The sequence below is a fragment of the Giraffa tippelskirchi genome, chromosome X (genome assembly GCF_054371585.1).
Source record: "Giraffa tippelskirchi isolate mGirTip1 chromosome X, T2T-mGirTip1v1.2.pri, whole genome shotgun sequence".
In the NCBI taxonomy this organism is placed as follows: Eukaryota; Metazoa; Chordata; class Mammalia; order Artiodactyla; family Giraffidae; genus Giraffa; species Giraffa tippelskirchi.
This window is the reverse complement of record NC_137289.1, coordinates 115,364,491-115,384,949: the sequence shown is the minus strand read 5'-3', so window position 1 is coordinate 115,384,949 and position 20,459 is coordinate 115,364,491. Positions and strand designations below refer to the sequence as shown.

At 38.5% G+C, this 20,459-nt stretch overlaps 1 protein-coding gene across 1 annotated transcript in view; it reads left to right on the top strand.

Annotated features, from left to right (window-relative positions):
• CFAP47 (cilia and flagella associated protein 47) overlaps nt 1-20,459 on the top strand; it is a 493,129-nt gene that overhangs the window by 64,764 nt on the left and 407,906 nt on the right. The window contains exons 19-21 of the mRNA XM_081563532.1: nt 2,052-2,129; nt 6,633-6,777; nt 13,582-13,676. Coding sequence (XP_081419658.1) covers nt 2,052-2,129; nt 6,633-6,777; nt 13,582-13,676 — 318 coding nt within the window. The remainder of the gene's footprint in view (nt 1-2,051; nt 2,130-6,632; nt 6,778-13,581; nt 13,677-20,459) is intronic.

Below are 20,459 nucleotides of genomic sequence, written 5' to 3'. Positions count from 1 at the left end.
TTTATTATTGTGTGAGATGAGTGCAATTGTGTGGTAGTTTGAGCATTCTTTGGCATTGCCTTTCTTTGGGATTGGAACAAAAACTGACCTTTTCTAGTCTTGTGGCCACTGCTGAGTTTTCCAAATTTGCTGACGTATTGAGTGCAGCACTTTCACAGCATCATCTTTTAGGATTTGAAATAGCTCAACTGGAATTCCATCACCTCCACTAGCTTTGTTCGTAGTGATGCTTCCTAAGGCCCACTTGACTTCACATTCCAGGATGTCTGGCTCTAGGTGAGTGATCACACCATCGTGATTATCTGGGTCGTGGAGATCTTTTTTGTACAGTTCTTCTGTGTATTCTTGCCGCCTCTTCTTAATATCTTCTGCTTTGTTAGGTCTGTACAATTTCTGTCCTTTATCGAGCCCATCTTTGCATGTAATGTTCCCTTGGTATCTCTAATTTTCTTGAAGACATCTCTAGTCTTTCCCATTCTGTTGTTTTCCTCTATTTCTTTGCATTGATCCCTGAGGAAGTCTTTCTTATATCTCCTTTCTTTTCTTTGGAACTCCGCATTCAAATGGGAATATCTTTCCTTTTCTCCTGTGCTTCTTTTCTTTTCACAGCTATTTGTAAGGCCTCCTCAGACAGCCATTTTGCTTTTTTGCATTTCTTTTTCTTGGGAATGGTCTTGATTCCTGTCTCCTGTATAATGCCACGAACCTCCATCCATAGTTCATCAGGCACTCTATCAGATCTAGTCCCTTAAATCTATTTCTCACTTCCACTGTATAGTCATAAGGTATTTGATTTAGGTCATACCTGAATGGTCTAGTGGTTTTCCCCACTTTCTTCAATTTAAGTCTGAATTTGGCAATAAGGAGTTCACAATCTGAGCCACAGTCAGCTCCCGGTCTTGTTTTTGCTGACTGTATAGACCTTCTCCATCTTTGGCTGCAAAGAATATAATCAATCTGGTTTCGGTGCTGACCATCTGGTGATGTCCATGTGTAGAGTCTTCTCTTTTGTTGTTGGGAGAGGGTTTTTGCTATGACCAGTGCTTTCTCTTGGCAAAACTCTATTAGCCTTTGCCCTGCTTCATTCTGTACTCCAAGGCCAAATTTGCCTGTTACTCCAGGTGTTTCTTGACTTCCTACTTTTGCATTCCAGTCCCCTATAATGAAAAGGACATCTTTTTTGGGTGTTAGTTCTAGAAGGTCTTGTAGGTCTTCATAGAACCGTTCAACTTCAGCTTCTTCAGCATTACTGGTCGGGGCATAGACTTGGATTACCGTGATATTGAATGGTTTGCCTTGGAAATGAACAGAGCTCATTCTGTCATTTTTGAGATTGCATCTAAGTACTGCATTTCGGACTCTTTTTTTGACCATGATGGCTACTCCATTTCTTCTAAGGGATTCCTGCCCACAGTAGTAGATATAGTGGTCATCTAAGTTAAATTCACCCATTCCAGACCATCTTAGTCCATGGTTAGCCACTGCTACTTTCAACTTTTGTGACCTCAAGCCTCAGTTTTCCTCACTTGGAAATTATGGTATTAAGAGAAAACTGAAGATTAAAAAAATATAACGTGTTTAGCAGTGTGCTTGGCCTGTATACTCAGCAATTTTTAGCTGCTCTCATTAGAATTATGGTTGTTTTGGATGTTAGTATCTTTCTATGGAAAGAAGCATGTTGTACTTAGCATCTTACTTGTTTTAATTTGAATATCCTGTTGAAATTAGGTCAATACAAAAGGCTTACATGGAGTTTGAGGCAGTAATGTCAAGGCAAATGGGTAGAACTCTTCTATCAAATTCACAAGCTGTCAGTTAGTCCAATTTGTGGTGGAAGTTTTTAAGAGTTGAAAATTCACTTCTCTTAATATCAATTCTACATCACAAGAAATAGGATGACAACTGCCAGAATAAATCTTGTGACATTTATAGTATGTTATGATTATTTAAATCATAAAATGTTATATAAATGTCAGGAAATATTGTACCTGAGAAGTATATGAGTATATTTTAGTGTGGTTTCTGCAGAATTTTATGTTTCTCCTAAATAGGTTGCTCTTCGCCATGCAAATGACATAGACCTTAGGATTGGTGGATCTGTTGAGGTTCCTGATGTTGAAATCCATCCGGTAAGTATGTTACCTATTTGTAGAATAAGTTTATGAGTGGAATTATTTTTATTGATGTGTCCCTAGTCAGTCCATGTAGGTTAAAAACTTTTTATTATATAGTAATTTGATATAGAAATTAATATATGTAATATAAATGTAAGTAATGAAGCAGAGTATTGAGCAGTTTAAATGAAGGTTTAAGAATTCACCACTGAATTTAAGTAGCAGAACAGTACCAAAACCATTAAATTGTCTGTAGGCTTCATCCTGATCCTACCCCTCTTAAGAGATAACTACTTTCCTGAATTTTGTCATTCAGTTCCGTTCAGTCTCTCAGTCATGTCCGACTCTTTGCGACCCCATGAATCGCAGCACGCCAGGCCTCTCTGTCCATCACCAACTCCCGGAGTCTACCCAAACCCATATCCATTGAGTCAGTGATGCCATCCAACCATCTCATCCTCTGTTGTCCCCTTCTCCTCCTGCCTTCAATCTTGCCCAGCATTAGGGTCTTTTCCAATGAGTCAACTCTTCGCATGAGGTAGCCAAAGTATTGGAGTTTCAGCTTCAACATCAGTCCTTCCAATGAACACCCAGGATTGATCTCCTTTAGGATGGATTGATTGGATCTCTTTGCAGTCCAAGGGACTCTCAGTAATTTTGTCATTATTATCTCTTTATTTTTTCTAATTGGGTTGCCACATATGTATGAATTCCTTAACTGTTTATTATTTAGTTTAGTTTGTTGATTTCTCAGCTTTATAACAAAGATATATTATCTTTGGTTGGTTACTTTTAATTGAATGTTATATTTTTAAACTTCATCTTGATTATGTGTAGCTGTATGTTATTCATTATCCCTGCTGCTTAATAATCCATTATGTAGACATACTGTAATTTGTAGACTCATTCTATTGTCCATTCAGTTAGTGTATCTGTTTGTTTTTTTTTTTTATATTACAAATACTATAGCTATGAACTTCCCTCGTAGCTCAGTTGGTAAAGAATGTGTCTAAAAGGCAGGAGACCCAGGTTTGATTCCTGGGTTGGGAAAATCCCCTGGAGAAGGAAATGCTAACCCACTCCAGTATTCTTGCCTGGAGAATTCCATGGGGAGAGGAGCCTGGCAGGCTACAGTCCATGGGGTCATAAGAGTCAGACACGACTTAGTGACTAAATAACCACCACCACCATAGCTATGAACATTCATGTACATATCTTCTAAGGTTCTTATGTAAGAGTTTCCCTAGAGGTAGAGTTGCTGAGATTATATATATATATATATATATATATATATATATATATATATATATATATATATATTTGACTTCACAAGATAATTTCCATGTTTTTTCTCAAGTTTCCATTGCTCCATGTTCCGTTGCTCCGTAATTTCTTTGTAAGGCTTAATGTTTGCCAGGCTATTGAGTGTAAAATGGTACCTCACTGTGGTCTTGATTTGCATTTTTAAAAATTCATTTATTTTAAAATTTTTGGTTGCTCTGGGTCTTTGTTGCTTTGTGCAGGCTTTCTCTAGTTGCTGCAAATAGCGGGCTGCTCTAGTTATGGCGCTTGGGCTTCTTGTCGCAGTGGCTTCTCTTGTTGTGAAGCATGGGCTCTAGGGCATTTGGGCTTCAGTAGTTAAAGCTCATGGACTCAATATTTGTGGCTCAGAGGCTCAGTAGTTGTGACACATGGTCTTAGTTGCTCTGTGACATGTGGAATCTTCCCAGACCAGGGATCAGATAGAACCCATCTCTCCTGCATTGACAGGTGGATTCTTATTCACTGTGCCACCAGGAAAGTCTTGTATTTTCTGAACTATAATCAAATTAATTTTTTGAACTATTGTTCTGTACCCTGATAAAATTTTGTTCTACAACTGGTAGAGTGCACATGCATGCTATTTTTTTTTCAGGCCAGGCCTTCAGATCTGTTCTTATCTATCCAAAGAAACTTTCCCTGATCCTTCAAAAAGCCCATATGTCCCTCCCTTGTGACATTTATAAGATGTTACAAACATCTTAAATTCTGGGAACATGTCCATTGTAGCCATAGTCATATTATTTTCAGCTTATCTGCCCTTTTGTTTTTCTCTCCCCATGACTGGTACCATTCAGGTTCTGAACTAAATTAAGTAGAAATTGATGAGGCTGCTAGTTGCCTCAGGTAGGGCCTTACCACCAGTCTTCACTTTAACAGCATCACCACAACTTTAGGCTTTAAGTTACAATTTTCTAACCTTTCTTTTATTCAGTGTTGAAGGCGTGGTAAGTCCAGACAGACTGACAGATACTAAGCTAGCTTGGCTATGATAATGGTGATTTCTGGAGTATCCAGATTGCTTTTTTTCCATTGCTATGGTGTCCTTCTTTGTACAATGTTAGACAAATATGAGACTTATAGTACTGTATTTCTTTGTGGCAGGCTTTGCATGTTATGGTACAACTGAGTAATTCATAGAAATTTACATTAATGTGTATTTATCAAAATTCCCTAATTATTTTGGATTTTTAAACATTGCTGCCTAGTTACCATTTAAAAACAGTATTCTAGTGTTTCCAGATATTGTTAACAATATATTTAATAATTATGAGGAGGAGGAAATGGCAACCCACTCCAGTATTCTTGCCTGGAGAATCCCATGGACGGAGGAGCCTGGTGGACTATAGTCCGTGGGGTCGCAAAGAGTCAGACATGACTGAGTGACTGAAGAGAGAGAGAAAGAGAGAGAGAGAGAATGTGTGTCTTAATAACAATTAGGAAATTTTATCCAAATGAGCCTATGGGAAAGACCAGAGTGGGATAAGAGTAATGATTTGTTGCATATATGAAGCATCAAACTTTTACTACCTGTTTTGGATTTTACAAATTTCACTTATAGAACTGAGTTGATATTTTGCGTGCTAAGTCGTTTCAGTCGTGTCCGACTCTTTGTGACCCTATGGACTGTAATATGCCAGGCTCCTCTGTCCATGGGATTTCCCAGGCAAGAACACTGGAGTGGGTTGCTATGCCCTCCTCCAGAGGATCTGCCCAACCCAGGGATCGAAACTGTGTCTCTTACATCTCCCACATTGGCAGATGGGTTCTTTGCCAGTAGCACCAACAACTGAAGCAAATAGTGGACAGTTGACTTTAATGCCATGTTTCTCTCAACATCAGGATACTGTTGTCTCTTTCTCTTTTAATGCTGTATATGGTTCTTTTACTAAGGAGCTATAGGGTATCTATAGTTACTCCACCAGAAGAGGAATCCTACAAGGTTTTTTGTTATAGGCACATGCCTGTCATATAAGTTAAAGTTAAGATACATTCAGTTAACATTCCTTATGTATTTAAGCTAGATGTCAGATAGATACGAGGCAAAAATGAATGAGACATAAGACACAGATAAATACACAAATCAACGGACTTGTGATGTCATAATGTAAGTAAACATAACAAACAGAGGTAGTCTTGAGCAGATTGTAATTAACTGTGGCTTATCCAGCTGGTGTTTGAAGGATGCATAGTATTTTATCAGGCAATTGCAAGTTAGAGAAGGGTCTTCCTGACAGAAGAGATGCCTCGATAAAGACACAGAGGGTAGAAGTGTCAGTATTGGTTGGAAATGACAGGTCATACAGCTTGCTGAAATACGAAGTGGTAGGCATGAGAGTAGAGCTAGGTGAGGCTGGAACATGAGGTGGGGGAAGGTCATGGTGAACTTTATGAGCCCTGCTAATGAACTTGACATTGTCCTGTAGATGGAGGAGAATCATCAAATTTTAAGACAAAAAGTCATGTGATCAGATTTTCAATTAGTTTACTTGTGACTTACTTGTGGAATGGAGAATTGGAGAAAGTAAAAATCTAGAAATGAAAAGTGACCAGTTGCTAACTTTATATAATTGCAATAAACATAAGAGGTAAAGGAGGGAGGATTAATAGGATTTGATAACTGATTACATGCAGGAGAGAAGAAGAAGAAGAAAAATATGAATTTGTATAGAGTTCTTGTTTAGTTGCCAAATCATGTCGGATTCTTTTGCGACCCCATAGACTGTAGTCTGCCAGGTTCCTTTGTCCATGGAATTTCCCAGGCAAGAATACTGGAATGGGTTGCCATTTCCTGCTCCAGGGGATCTTCCCAACCCGGGGATCAAACCTGTGTCTCCTGCATTGGCAAGTAGTTTCTTTACCACTGAGCCTCCTGGGAAGCCCAGTTTGTAAAGTGTGCCACCGTTAATAATGTCCTTGAAAAACATAAGAGTGTAATTTTTTATTGAGGTATAATTGACATATAACATTATGTTAGTTTCAGGTGTACAATATGATTCAATATTTGTATATATTGTGAAATGTTCACCATGGTAAGTCTAGTTATCATCCGTCACCAAGCATAACCTTTTTTTTTTTCTTCTAGTGATAAGGGCTTTTAAGATCTCATGTTTTACAGTATAATTTTTAGTTTACATTGTTTTTATTAACTGTTACTCTACCTTCTATTTATTATTTCTTTTTTTGTTTGTTTTTTAGAATATATTTAACTTCACTGGCACCTATGTTGGTGGTACTCAGATTATGCCATTTTTAGTAAAAAACAAAGGTGTAACACGTGCCAGAGTAGAGTTTATTCTGGAAGACGCTGATGGTTTTTCACTGGATATTAAAGGCATATCAGGTACCTATTTTATACCATGATAATATTACCATAAAAGTAAAAGAATTTTAAGTTGCTCAAAGAAATAATGTTGAGTACTGTGAAGGGCAATTATTCTTAATATTTTGAATGACTCAGTGCATGTTTTTCTTATATCCTATAACCCATCTTGGTTCTATTTTTATAAATACACCTGTATTAATATCAGAAGACTGGTAATACCTGGCAATTAACTGTGCTTACTAATAGATACAATAGGTTAAGTATGTTATATATAAGTATATACTATAAATGAAAATAAAATTATTAAATGCTAGTTTTAATTCCTTAAGAATTTTAGGTAAATGTTTTAGAGAGTTCTCTCTGTGTGTTTAACTATATATTAGGTATCTTTATGTTAAATTGTTTGAAAAAATATACTTTTATAAATATATTTCAATTGTTTACCTCAGGTGTTGTCAAACTAAGATCTACGGGCTAAATCTGGCCTGGCCCCTCTTTTTATAAATAAAGTTTTATTAGAACACAGGCATACTCATTTGTTTGTATATTGTTTATGGATACTTTTATAATGGCAGAGTTGAATAGTTGTGACAGAAACCATATGGCTTGCAAAACCTAAAATATTTACTGTTGAAACCCTTACAGAAAACTGTTGGCCAACCATTGCTTTAGTCATTTTTTCTTCAGCACATATTTGCTGAATACCAATAATAGGTCAGATACTAGCTTATGAGTCTATAAAGACAATAAGACATCTTACTTATTCTCCAAAAGTGAACAGTAAGTTTATCAGTCAAAGTCTTAGTAGTAAATAAATGACTCACTTCAAGCGTTTAACTGAAGATTATTTAATGAAGGAATTATGTATGGACCTGGGAGCCAGGTTTAAAGGAACTGACAAGGATAGAAGCTGCTTCTACCTCTACCTAAAGGAGCAAGAGGAGGCAAGATATTGGAGCCCTATGAGTGGTGAAACTGTGAAAGAGAGACCATCTGATAAAAGCTGTAATTATAAAAAAAAAAAAAAATCCTTGCCAGAATTGTAGGTGAGGCAGGAAAAATGTGAGGGCATAAATACCTCCTATCCTCTGATACCTTGCTGGCATCTCCCTGTGGTTGAACCAAATCAGAGGCAGAAGAGCAAGGAGCCTCAATAAATTGGTCTGTAGAGGTTAGGACAGAGGAGAACAGAGAAAGATGGCTATTGGATCTAAGTGACAAATGAATACCACCTATATAATACTAGGAGAGAGAGAAATGAAGTATTGGGTTATTACCATATAGTATGGTGGGTGCTTCAAGACAAGTCAGTACATGGTGCTAAGTAACATATGTTAAAGGAAACTAGCTGAGAATCAGCAATAGGAAAAATTTCTTGGAGAAATTGATGCCTCATCTGGATTTAGAAGAATGAGGAATGATACAGAGAAAGGGATAGAAAAGAATGAAAGTAAAGGGATAGAAAAGAATGAAAGTAAAGGCGTAGAAATGAATCAATATGGCAGGTAGTCAGGAATATCTAGAGTACAGGACTAGAGGGGCAAGTGAGACCCAGATAACTAACGTTCTTTTCTGGACATTTATTCTAGGGGTTACTGTTGTTTAGTCCCTATGTTGTTTCCAACTCTTTTGTGACCCATGGACTATAGCTGGCCAGGCTCCTCTGTCCATGGGATTTCCCAGGCAAGAATACTGGAGTGGGTTGCTCTTTCCTTCTCCAGGGAATCTTCCTGACCCAGGGATCAAACCCGCATATCCTGCATTGGCAGGCAGATTCTTTACCACTGAGCCACCAGGGAATCCATTCTAGAGGTTAGGCAGTTTGGTTAAAGGATTGATATCTAGGCAATGGTGTGAGTTGGCTTGCCCTTCACTAATTTTCCTTTTGGACTGAAGTTGAAAATAGCCTGGGGGAAAATGTGAGTATGGAAAGGACAAGACCAGAGACAGGGAGATCAGTTAGGTGTGGTGCACCGAAGAAACCAGAATTGAAAGAGTCGAGTGTACCCCAATGTTCATCGCAGCACTGTTTACAATAGCCAGGACATGGAAGCAACCTAGATGTCCATCAGCAGACGAATGGATAAGGAAGCTGTGGTACATATACACAATGGAATATTACTCAGCCATTAAAAAAAATACATTTGAATCGGTTCTACTGAGATGGATGAAACTGGAGCCCATTATACAGAGTGAAGTAAGCCAGAAAGAAAAACACCAATACAGTATACTAATGCATATATATGGAATTTGAAAGATGGTAACGATAACCCTATATGCGAGACAGAATAAGAGAGACACAGATGCATAGAACAGTCTTATGGACTCTGAGGGAGAAGGTGAGGGTGGGACGTTCTGGGAGAATAGCATTGAAACATGTATATTATCATATGTGAAACAGAACACCATTCCATGTTCGATGCATGAGACAAAGGCTCAGGGCCGGGGCAATGGGATGACCCAGAGGGATGGGATGGGGAGGGAGGTGGGAGGGGGGTCCAGGAAGGGGAACACATGTAAACTCATGGCTGATTCATGTCAATGTATGGCAAAAACTATTACAATATTGTAAAGTAATTAGCCCCCAACTAAAATAAATAAATTTATTAAAAAAAAAAAAACAACAGTTAGGTGTGGTGGCCATACAGGTGAGAAATGATGAGAGCCTGAGTTCAGGCTTTGATGTTGGGAAAGGAAAGGAGGAGATTGTCAAAGGTACTTAGAAATTATAAATACTCTGATGTGGTTATCAAGTGGATGTGTGCATTCGGGAAGAGAAAGGAATTTTGGATCATTCCCAGTTTTTGACTGTAAGAGACAGATGCCTGGATGAACAATTCATAGTTGATATAATGCGGGAGCATTAAAAAGCAAGAGACATCACTTTGCCAACAAAGGTCCATATAGTCAAGGCTATGGTTTTTCTATTAGTCATGCATGGATGTGAGAGTTGGACCATAAAGAAAGCTGAGCGCCAAAGAATTGATGCTTTCGAACTATGGTGTTGGAGGAGACTCTTGAGAGTCCCTTGGACTGCAGGGAGATCAAACCAGTCAGTCCTAAAGGAAATCAGTCCTGAATATTCATTGGAAGGACTGATGCTGAAGCTGAAGCTCCAATAGTTTGTCCACCTGATGCGAAGAACTGACTCATTGGTAAAGACCCTGATGCTGGAAAAGATTGAAGACAGGAGGAGAAGGGGACAACAGAGGATTAGATGGTTGTATGTTGTCACCGATTCAATGGACATGAGTTTGAGCAAGCTCTGGGATTTAGTGATGGACAGGGAAGCCTAGCGTGCTGCAGTCCATGGGGTCGCAAAGAGTCAGACACTACCAAGCGACTGAACTGAATAATGTGGGAAAAGGAATAGGTCTAGGCGAGCATGCTGTGTTTGCAGGGACTGTGGAATAGCCCAGGAATGATAATAACAATAAACACTAGGAAATCCATATGAATTTGATATTCATTTTTGAAAAATGTGGATGTTGAAACTTTAGTTGCCTTAATGTTTTTGCTCTGATTGCCTCATATGCTTTCATGCACCTTGTTAATGGTTCACAGACTTTTCCTGTTTATTCTGTAGAGCTACTCGGCAAGGTGCATTTCTTTCCAAAGTTCTGCCTTAGCCCTAGGTCAAACTTCCCTTCTAGGCCACTGAATCTTCTTTTAAAGTGCTTTACACAATGGAATATTACTCAGCCATTAAAAAAAATACATTTGAACCGGTTCTACTGAGATGGATGAAACTGGAGCCCATTATACAGAGTGAAGTAAGCCAGAAAGAAAAACAACAATACAGTATACTAATGCATATATATGGAATCTGAAAGATGGTAACGATAACCCTATATGCGGGACAGAATGAGAGACACAGATGCATGGAACAATTTTATGGACTCTGAGGGAGAAGGTGAGGGTGGGACGTTCTGGGAGAATGGCATTGAGACATGTGTATTGTCATATGTGAAACAGAGCACCATTCCATGTTCGATGCATGTGACAAGGGCTCGGGGCCGGGGCAGTGGGATGATCCAGAGGGATGGGAGGGGGAGGGAGGTGGGTGGGGGGTTCGGGAAGGGGAACACATGTAAACCCATGGCTGATTCTTGTCAATGTATGGCAAAAACTATTACAATATTGTAAAGTAATTAGCCCCCAAGTAAAATAAATAAATTTATAAAAAAAAAAAAATAAATAAAGTGCTTTGCCAGTCTCCAAGCCTTTTTCCCTCACACCTATACCACAGAGTGATCTCTTTCAAGTAAAGATCTTATCCCATCTGAAAAGCTTTGTTGATTTCCTATTTCCAGTAGCATTGGGTCTCAACAGCAGACTACTGACACAGTCTTAGGATGTACATAAGTTGATCTTAATAATTATTAATAATTTGCAATAAAGTTTATACTTAAAATGTCCAGAAAATACATTTTATTAATATGCATATATTAACACATAAACGTCCTTCTGTGACAAAAATTGTAGCTTGTATTAAAAAGAGCCTTGTACCTGTTTGTCTTCTTTACTGTGAGCTCATGAGCTCAACCAGAGAAGGAAATGGCAACCCATTCCAGTACTCTTGCCTGGAAAATCCTATGGACAGAGGAGCCTGGTAGGCTGCAGTCCATGGGTTCGCTAAGGGTTGGACACGACTGAGCGACTTCACTTTCACTTTTCACTTTCATGCATTGGAGAAGGAAATGGCACCCCACTCCAGTGTTTTTGCCTGGAGAATCCCAGGGACGGGGGAGCCTGGTGGGCTGCCGTCTGTGGGGTCACACAGAGTCGGACACGACTGAAGTGACTTAGCAGTACCATGAGCTCAACGACTACAGTTCCAAATTTTGCTTTCTGCTAGAGTTGTCTGATGTAACTCTCTGCACATTGTAGGCACTCAGGAAATATTTTTTGATGCTATGTTGGATTATTGCATTTCACAGTCTATATGTTTATATATACTACAGATATATTTAAGAATATCTGTTTTATTATATTTTATATATTTGAGATATATAGTCATTCTAGGTGGATATTCTTTGCTGTATAATATGTATTTTCCCACACCACAAACATGTTTGTGTTAATTAACACTTAATGGATTTTTTTCGTTCATTTGTCTAATGGTTTTTATATCATACATCAAGTTGAGTGAGATTTTACCTGCATGGAGAAGGGTGGAATGAATTCCTGAAGTTTGTTTCCAGACAGGAGTAATTGAAATTATCATTCCTTGGATTAATCTGAAAACTTCAGGGAGAAAAAAGGATTTTAGAATTGTTTAGATGAAGATAGATGTTCCATTGTAGCTAACATTCAGTCTTTAAGAACTTATTTTAGAGGTTTATTTAAGTGGTTATAATTTTTTACCCTGAAGTTTGTGTTGCTTTTTGACAGTTGTCTGTATTTTCACCCAATGCCTTTGTTTTTGAAGTTATGCCATTACATTGAAATGTTTCCTTGTACAAAATTGTATCTATCTTCTTTGTGAATTCTGTAAGGCATCAGAGGAGGTCTGGCTCTTCCCCTCTCCATCTTTGCAGGAGAGGGAGTCTCAGTTCTCTCAGTCCTAAGATTCAGTCAGTTATTTGACCTTGACCTTTACACATTTTTATACTCATCTGAATAAGACTGTGATCACCTTCTTAAGCTTTGGAAATTTTTAAACATAGGTTTGCCATCTCTTTTTGCTGATTGAATATATGTCCGACTCTTTTTGACTCCATGGACTGCAGCACACCAGGCTTCCCTGGCCATCACCATCTGCTGGAGTTTGCCAAAGTTTATGTCCATTGAATCAGTGACGCTATCCAGCCATCTTATCCTCTGTCATCCCCTTCTCCTCCTGCCTTCAATCTTTCCCAGCGTCAGGGTCTTTTCCAATGAGTCAGCTGTTCTCATCAGGTTGCTAAAGTACTGGAGCTTCAGCTTCAGCATCAGTCCTTCCAATGAATATTCAGGGTTGATTTCCTTTAAGATTGACTGGTTTGATCTCCTTGCAGTCCAAGGGACTCTCAAGAGTCTTCTTCAGCACCATAGTTTGGAATCATCAATTCTTTGGCAGTCAGCCTTTATGGTTCAGCTCTCATATCTGTATGTGACTACTGGAAAGACCATAGCCTTGACTGTATGGACCTTTGTTGGCAAAGTGATGTCTTTACTTTTTAATACACTGTCTAGGTTTGTCATAGGTTTCCTGCCAAGAAGCAATCATCTTCTAATTGCATGGCTGCAATCACCATCTGCAGTGATTTTAGAGCCTAAGAAGAGGAAATCTGTCACTGCTTCTACCTTTCCCCCTTCTATTTGCTGTAAAGTGATGGAACCAGATACTATGATCTTAGTAGTTTTTTTTTTTTAATATTGAGTTTTAAGTCACCATTTTCACTCTCCTCTTTCACCCTTATCAAAAGAGTCTTTCCTTCCTCTTTTCTTTCTGCCATTAAAGTGGTGTCATCTGCATATCTGAGGCTGTTGATTTTTCTCCTGGAAATCTTGATTCCAGCTTGTAGCTCATCCAGCCTGGCATTTTGCATGATGTGTTCTGTGTATATGTGATCTCTTAAATAAACAGAGTGGCAATAAACAGTCTTGTACTCCTTTCTCAATTTTGAACCAGTCAATTGTTCCATATAAGTTCTAACTGTTGAGATAGCTTAATGAAGCAGCCTTAATGGAGCCCTACACAGACGTTTCAGCAACTACTTTTTAATCGTTATGAATGTTTTGCTGAGGTTTCTCAAAGTTTCATCTCCACTTTTAGCAGTAATACCATAGATATATATCTGGCATTTTTTTTAAATGTCTTTTTTTCTGCTCTTATAGGGAAACTCACAGACCCTGCATTTCCTAACATATTTTTCTTGGAGTTAGAGGAAGAGACATCTGTGAAGTGTGGCATAGCATTTTCTCCCGAAGAAGTAAGTTCAACATTCTATTACTCATATTACTGGAGAGCAGTGGAGTTAAAATAATCCTAACTAAGAAGCTATCAAAGGTGACTAAGCTCTTTTTGTAGCGGATCATTTTCTACTTGTGAGCATGCCTGCATATATCCTTTTATTCAGTAAAATGGTTGCTAGTGGGGTCTGGCTTTATGTTTGCAATGTATCTCAGGAGGTACAGAGGACACACAAGGATTCTATATGGGTTTTTGGTCTCAATTATGCTTTCTGGAAAATTTAAGATATGACATGTTGTGAAGGAGAGTAAAGTTGAGGCTAACCCCCAAATCACTGATATTTGAGCAAGCATGTGCTTTGTGCTTATCTTTGAGTAGGGTGTGCCTGAGGCTGTTGGAACCATCACCTGAAATCACCAAAGATATGCAGTGAAGATTTAAGAAGGGTTGCTATGACACTGGTTTTTGGATAGCATTCCTTGATGTTTGGTGATTTAAAAACGTCAACAAAAATAACAAAGGAAGAAAATCAAAGGAAAAAAAAAAAACCTTTCCTAGAATGTGCCCATGAGGAAAGGATACCACTGGAAACGTTTCAGGGACAATCTGTGATATACTTTTTCTTTGAAGGCAATAGCAGTGCCAAAGAGAGAACTTCTTGCTACTATTATATGGAAAGGCATGTTGCCATATCCTTCCAAACAAGAATCAAACGCTTATATGGCAATTAGAGTACAAGACTCTTATGTCAAAACATTTTTTTATGTCCCAACATAACTGGCATGATGCCTTGTACCCAACTGGTGTAGAATAGAATAAGTGAAAGGAATTAATAGCACAGTAAGAAGATGTAGTGAATGCTAATAAAGTATATCTTTAATAACACACTTCTAAGTAATATTACTAAACTACAGAGTTTACTGAGATTAAAATCTTATTTTTGAAGCAATAATAGCTGTTATTTAGCTTTCAGGAAGAAAAAGTTAAGAAAATTTAATGATACATTAAGATTCGAGAAAATGCTAAAAATTAATTTTGCCTTCTTAGTTGCAATACATTAATTGGGATATATGCTGTGGGTGTATGGAATGATACTGTCTACAGAGTTCACTATGGTCTATTCTATTTTTTTATCAATATATTTTTTTGATTGAAGGATAATTGCTTTACAGAATTTTGTTGTTTTCTGTCAAACCTCAACATGTATCAGCCGTAGGTACATATATATATATATCCCCTCCCTTTTGAACCTCCCTCCCATCTCCCGCCCCATCCTACACCTCTAGATCGATACAGAGCCCCTGTTTGAGTTTCCTGAGCCATACAGCAAGTTCCCATTGGCTATCTATTTTACATCTGGTAATGTAAGTTTCCATGTTACTCTTTCCATACATCTCACCCTCTCCTCCCTTCGCCCCATGTCCATAAGTCTATTCTATGTGTCTGTTTCTCCATTGCCGCCCTGTAAATAAATTCTTCAGTACCATTTTTCTAAATCCCGTATATATGTGTTAGAATACGATATTTATATTTCTCCTTCTGACTCACTTCACTCTGTATAATAGGTTCTGAAGTTCATCCACCTCATCAGAACTGACTCAAACGTATTCCTTTTTATGGCTGAGTAATATTCCATTGTGTATATGTACCACAACTTCTTTCTCCATTCATCTGACGATGGACATCTAAGTTGCTTCCATGTTCTAGCATGGATGGCATTACTGAGTCGATGGACATGAGTTTGGGTAGACTCTGGGAGTTGGTGATGGACAGGGAGGCCTCGCGTGCTGCTGTTCATGGGGTCGGAAAGAGTTGGACACAATTGCGTGACTGAACTGAACTGAACTGTATTTTAATTGCTAAAATTTTGTTGAGTATTTTTGCATCTATGTTCATCAGTGATATTTGCCTGTAGTTTTGTTTTCTTGTGTTGTCTTTGTCTGGTTTTTGTATCAGGGTGATGGTGGCCTTGTTCAATGAGTTTGGAAGTGTTCCTTTCTCTGCAATTTTTTGAAAGAGTTTTAGAAGTATAGGTATTACTTCTTCTCTAAATATTTAATAAAATTCTCCCATGAAGCCTGAGCATTTGTTTTCTGGGAGATTTTTGATCACAGCTTCAATTTCAGTGCTTGTAATTGAGTTGTTGATAATTTCTATTTCTTCCTGGTTCAGTCTTGGAAGACTGAACTTTTCTAAGTATCTGTCCATTTCTTCCAGGTTATCCATTTTATTGCCATGTAGTTGTTTATAATAGTCTCTTATAATCCTTTGTATTTCTGCATTGTCTGTTGTAACCTCTCCTTTTCCATTTCTAATTTTGTTGATTTGATTCTTCTCTCTCTTTTTTCTTGATGAGTCTGGCTAAAGATTTGTCAGTTTTATCTTCTCAAAGAACCAGCTTTTAGTTTTCTTAATCTTTACTATTGTTTCTTTCATTTCTTTTTCATTTATTTCTGCTAGGATCATTATGATTTCTTTCCTTCTGCTAATTCTTGGGTGTTTTTATTCTTTTTCTAGTTGCTTTAGGTATAAAGGTAGGTTGTCTAGTCAATGTTTTTCTTGTTTCTTGAGGTAAGGTTGTACTGCTATAAAATTCCCTCTTAGAACTGTTTTTGCTGCATCCCATAGGTTTTGACTTGTTGTCTTTTCATTATCATTTGCTTCTAGAAACTTTTTGATTTCCCTTTTGATTTCTTCAGTAACCTGTTGGTTATTTAGAAATGTATTGTTTAATCTCCATGTGTTTGTGTTTTTAGTTTTTTTCTTGTAATTGATATCTAGTCTCATAGCATTTTGGTCAGAGAAGATGCTTATATGATTTCAGTTTTCTTAAATTTACTGAGGTTTGATTTGTGGCCCAAGATGTGGTCTATCCTGGAGAATGTTCCATGTGCACTTGAGAAGGTGTGTTCTTCTGCATTTGGATAGAATGTCCTGAAGATACCAAGGAGATCCATCTCATCTAATGTATCATTTAAGACTTGGGTTTCCTTATTAATTTTCTGTTTTGTTGATCTGTCCATTGATGTGAGTGGGGTGTTAAAGTCTCCTGCTATTATTGTGGTACTGTCAATTTCTCCTTTTATGTCTGTTAGTGTTTGTCTTATGTTTTGAGGTACTCCTATGTTGGGTGCATAGATATTTACAATTGTTATGTCTTCCTCTTGGATTGATCCATTGACCATTATGTAGACATAATGGAGTTTCCATCCTTACCTCTTGTAATCTTCTTTATTTTAAGATCTATTTTGTCTGATACGAGGATCGCTCCTCCACCTTTCTTTTGCTTCCCATTTACATGGAATATATTTTTCCATCCTCTCAGTTTTAGTCTATATGTGTCTTTAGGTCTGAAGTGGGTTTCTTGTAGACAGCATGTATATGGGTCTTATTTTTGTATGCATTCACCCATTCTGTGTCTTTTGGTTGGAGCATTTAATCTAATTACATTTAAAGCAGTTACTGATATATGTGTTCTCATTGCCATTTTCTTAATTGTTTGGGGTTAATTTTGTATATCTTTTCCTTCTCTTCTATTTCTTGACCATCAGTTCAGTTCAGTTGCTCAGTCATGTCCAACTTTGCAACCCCATGGAGTGCAGCACACCAGGCTTCCCTGTCCATCACCAACTCCCAGAGTTTACTGAAACTCATGTCCATTGAGTCAGTGATGCCATCCAACAATCTCATCCTTTGCCGTCCCCTTCTCCTCCTGCCCTCAATCTTTCCCAGCATGAGGGTCTTTTCAAATGAGTCTGTTCTTCGCATCAGGTGGCCAAGTTATTAGAGTTTCAGCTTCAACATCAGTCCTTCCAATGAATATTCAGGACTGACTTCCTTTAGGATGGACTGGTTGGATCTCCTTGCTGTCCAAGGGACTCTCAAGAGTCTTCTCCAATACCACAGTTCAAAAGCATGAATTCTTCGACACTCAGCTTTCTTTATAGTCCAACTCTCACATCCATACATGACTACTAGAAAAACCATAACTTTGACTAGACAGACCTTTGTTGGCAAAGTAATGTCTCTGCTTTTTAATATGCTGTCTAGGTTGGTTATAACTTTTTTTCCAAGGAGCAAGCATCTTTTCATTTCATGGCTGCAGTCACCATCTGCAGTGACTTTGGAGCCCAAAAAATAGTCTGTCATAAAACCCTTTAACATTTGTTGTAAAGCTGATGTGGTGGTACTGAATTCTTTCAACTTTTGCTTGTCTGAAAAGCTTTTTATTTCTCCATCAATTTTGAATGAGAACCTTGCCGGGTACAGTAATCTTGGTTGTAGATTTTTCCCTTTCAGTACTTTAAATATATCCTGCCATTCCCTTCTGGCCTGAAGTTTCTGCTGAAAGATCAGCTGTTAAACGTGTGGGGTTTCCCTTGTATATTACTTGTTGCTTTTCCCTTGCTGCTTTTGATATTCTTTCTTTGTGTTTAGTCTTTGTTAGTTTGATTAGTATGTGTCTTGGCATGTTTCCCCTTGGGTTTATCCTGTATGGGACTCTTTGTGGCTCTTGCACTTGACTGACTATTTCCTTTTCCATGTTGGGGAAATTTTCAACTATAATCTCTTCAAAAATTTTATCATACCTTTTCTTTTTCTCTTCTTCTCCTGGGGCCCCTATAATTTGAATGTTGGTGCGTTTGATATTGTCCCAGAGGTCTGTGTGATTATCCTCAGTAGTTTTTATTCTTTTTACTTTATTCTGCCCTTCAGAAGTTATTTCCACCATTTTATCTTCCAGCTCACTGATTCATTCTTCTGTTTCAGATATTCTGCTATTGATTCCTTCTAGAGTATTTTTAATTTCAGTAATGTGTTGTTTGTCTCTCTTTATTCTTTAATTCTTCTAGGTCTTTGTTAATTGATTATTGGATTTTTTCCATTTTGTTTTCAAGGTTTTTGATCATCTTTACTATCATTTTTCTGAATTATTTTTCATATAGTTTGCCTATTTCCTCTTCAGTTATTTGGACTTCTGTGTTTCTAGTTTGTTCCTTCATTTATGTAGTATTTCTCTGCCTTTTCTTCATTTTTTTTGTTTTTAACTTATTGTGTTTGATGTCTCCTTTTCCCAGACTTCAGGGTTGAATTCCTTCTTCCTTTCGGCTTCTGCCCTCCTAAGGTTGGTTCAGTGGTGTGTGTAACCTTGTATATGGTGAGATTTGTGCTGAGATTTTTTGTTTGTTTGTTTTTCCTCTGATGGGCAAGGTTGAGTGAAGTGGTAATCCTGTCTGCTGATGATTGGGTTTGTATTTTTGTTTTGTTTGTTGTTTAGATGAGGTGTCCTGCACAGGGTGCTACTGGTGGTTGGGTGATGCCATGTGTTGTATTCAAGTGGTTTCCTTTGTGTGAGTCCTCACTATTTGATATTCCCTAGGCTTAGTTCTCTGGTAGTCTAGGGTCTTAGAGTCACTGCTCCCACTCCAAAGGATCAGGGCTGGATCTCTTGTGTTAAAAAGTGAATCCATATATTTCTGACTCCAAGTCACTGGACTGGCAGGAAAGCCACCTGATTTGACAGCAGAACTCGCCCCAGGTAGGAAGCATCATGTACCTGATCCTGTAGAAGAGTATCCAGATGATGGTGAAAGGTTGTGGCTGAACCACAAAAGATGCCAGGATTCTTGGCCTCCGGAGGAGAAATATTCAATCCGGGGCCAGAGATGAGGCTTGATTGCTCAGTGCTTTTGTGTAATAAGGTTTTGAAAGTGAAGTCGCTCAGTCGTGTCCGACTCTTTGCGACCCCATGGACTGTAGCCTACCAGGCTCCTCAGTCTATGGAATTTTCCAGGCAAGAGTACTGGAGTGGGGTGCCATTTCCTTCTCCAGGGGATCTTCCCAGCCCAGGGATTGAACCCGGGTCTCCCGCATTGCAGGCAGACGCTTTACCATCTGAGCCACCAAGGAAGCCCAAGTATAAAAGAGATAGAGAAAGCTGCTGACATAGACATCAGAAGGCAGAAAGAGTGCCCCCTCACTAGTGTTAGCAATGGAGTTATATACTTTTAGCTAGTTATTACAGTGAATCAGAAGAGTGTCTGGAGGTTGTAAAGACCTTACTAGACCCACTCCCATAATTTACATTTTAAGATAACAGAGTTAGCCAGAAGGTTTTTTTCCAGAAACTGTCCTCAAGCAGGATACATTGTTGTTATATAATCCTAAGGAATGTAGAGGGAAAAAAGTTGTCCTTTCCTCCTCCTTGAGAATTCCAGATCCCTCTCTCCTTGGGGACCCCAGGACTTCTTATCAACCTGCCTAGGAATTGACTCTCTCAATGGGACTTAAGGTGCTAATGCAGGGGAAAAAAGCAGCAACAGCTCACATGGAGTAGGTGCTCAGATGCAGTCATCACTTGCTTCCTTCCTCCTTCTGGTTCCAGGTATGTGTTTTATTCTGGAACATGATGCCACATCACTGCTCTGTGTTCCCAGCTTCCATTCTAACTTCTCAAGATGTTGCTGACATTCTTAAGAGGAAGGATTAATTAGCCTGTCCCTTCTTCATGTTTCATCACAAGGTTGGTCCTGGGTAGACATGAGATGAGTAGCTCTCCATTCCTGCCTACCAAAATCTTAGAAGTTTCCATAGAGGACTCAACTGGATTCAGTCAAATACACTGTCCAGATGGTCTTGACAACACCTACTCTCCCAAGACTAGGTGTGAGGCAGCTTCCATCTCTGGAAAAGCCAGAGGAACTCCCATCCCAAAGACAGAGGACAGGGTCGACCCTTGGGTTACTCTGTGGAGCTCTGGTGTCAGCCAGCAGTCCTGTTCTAATTTTGACTAGTGTAGGCT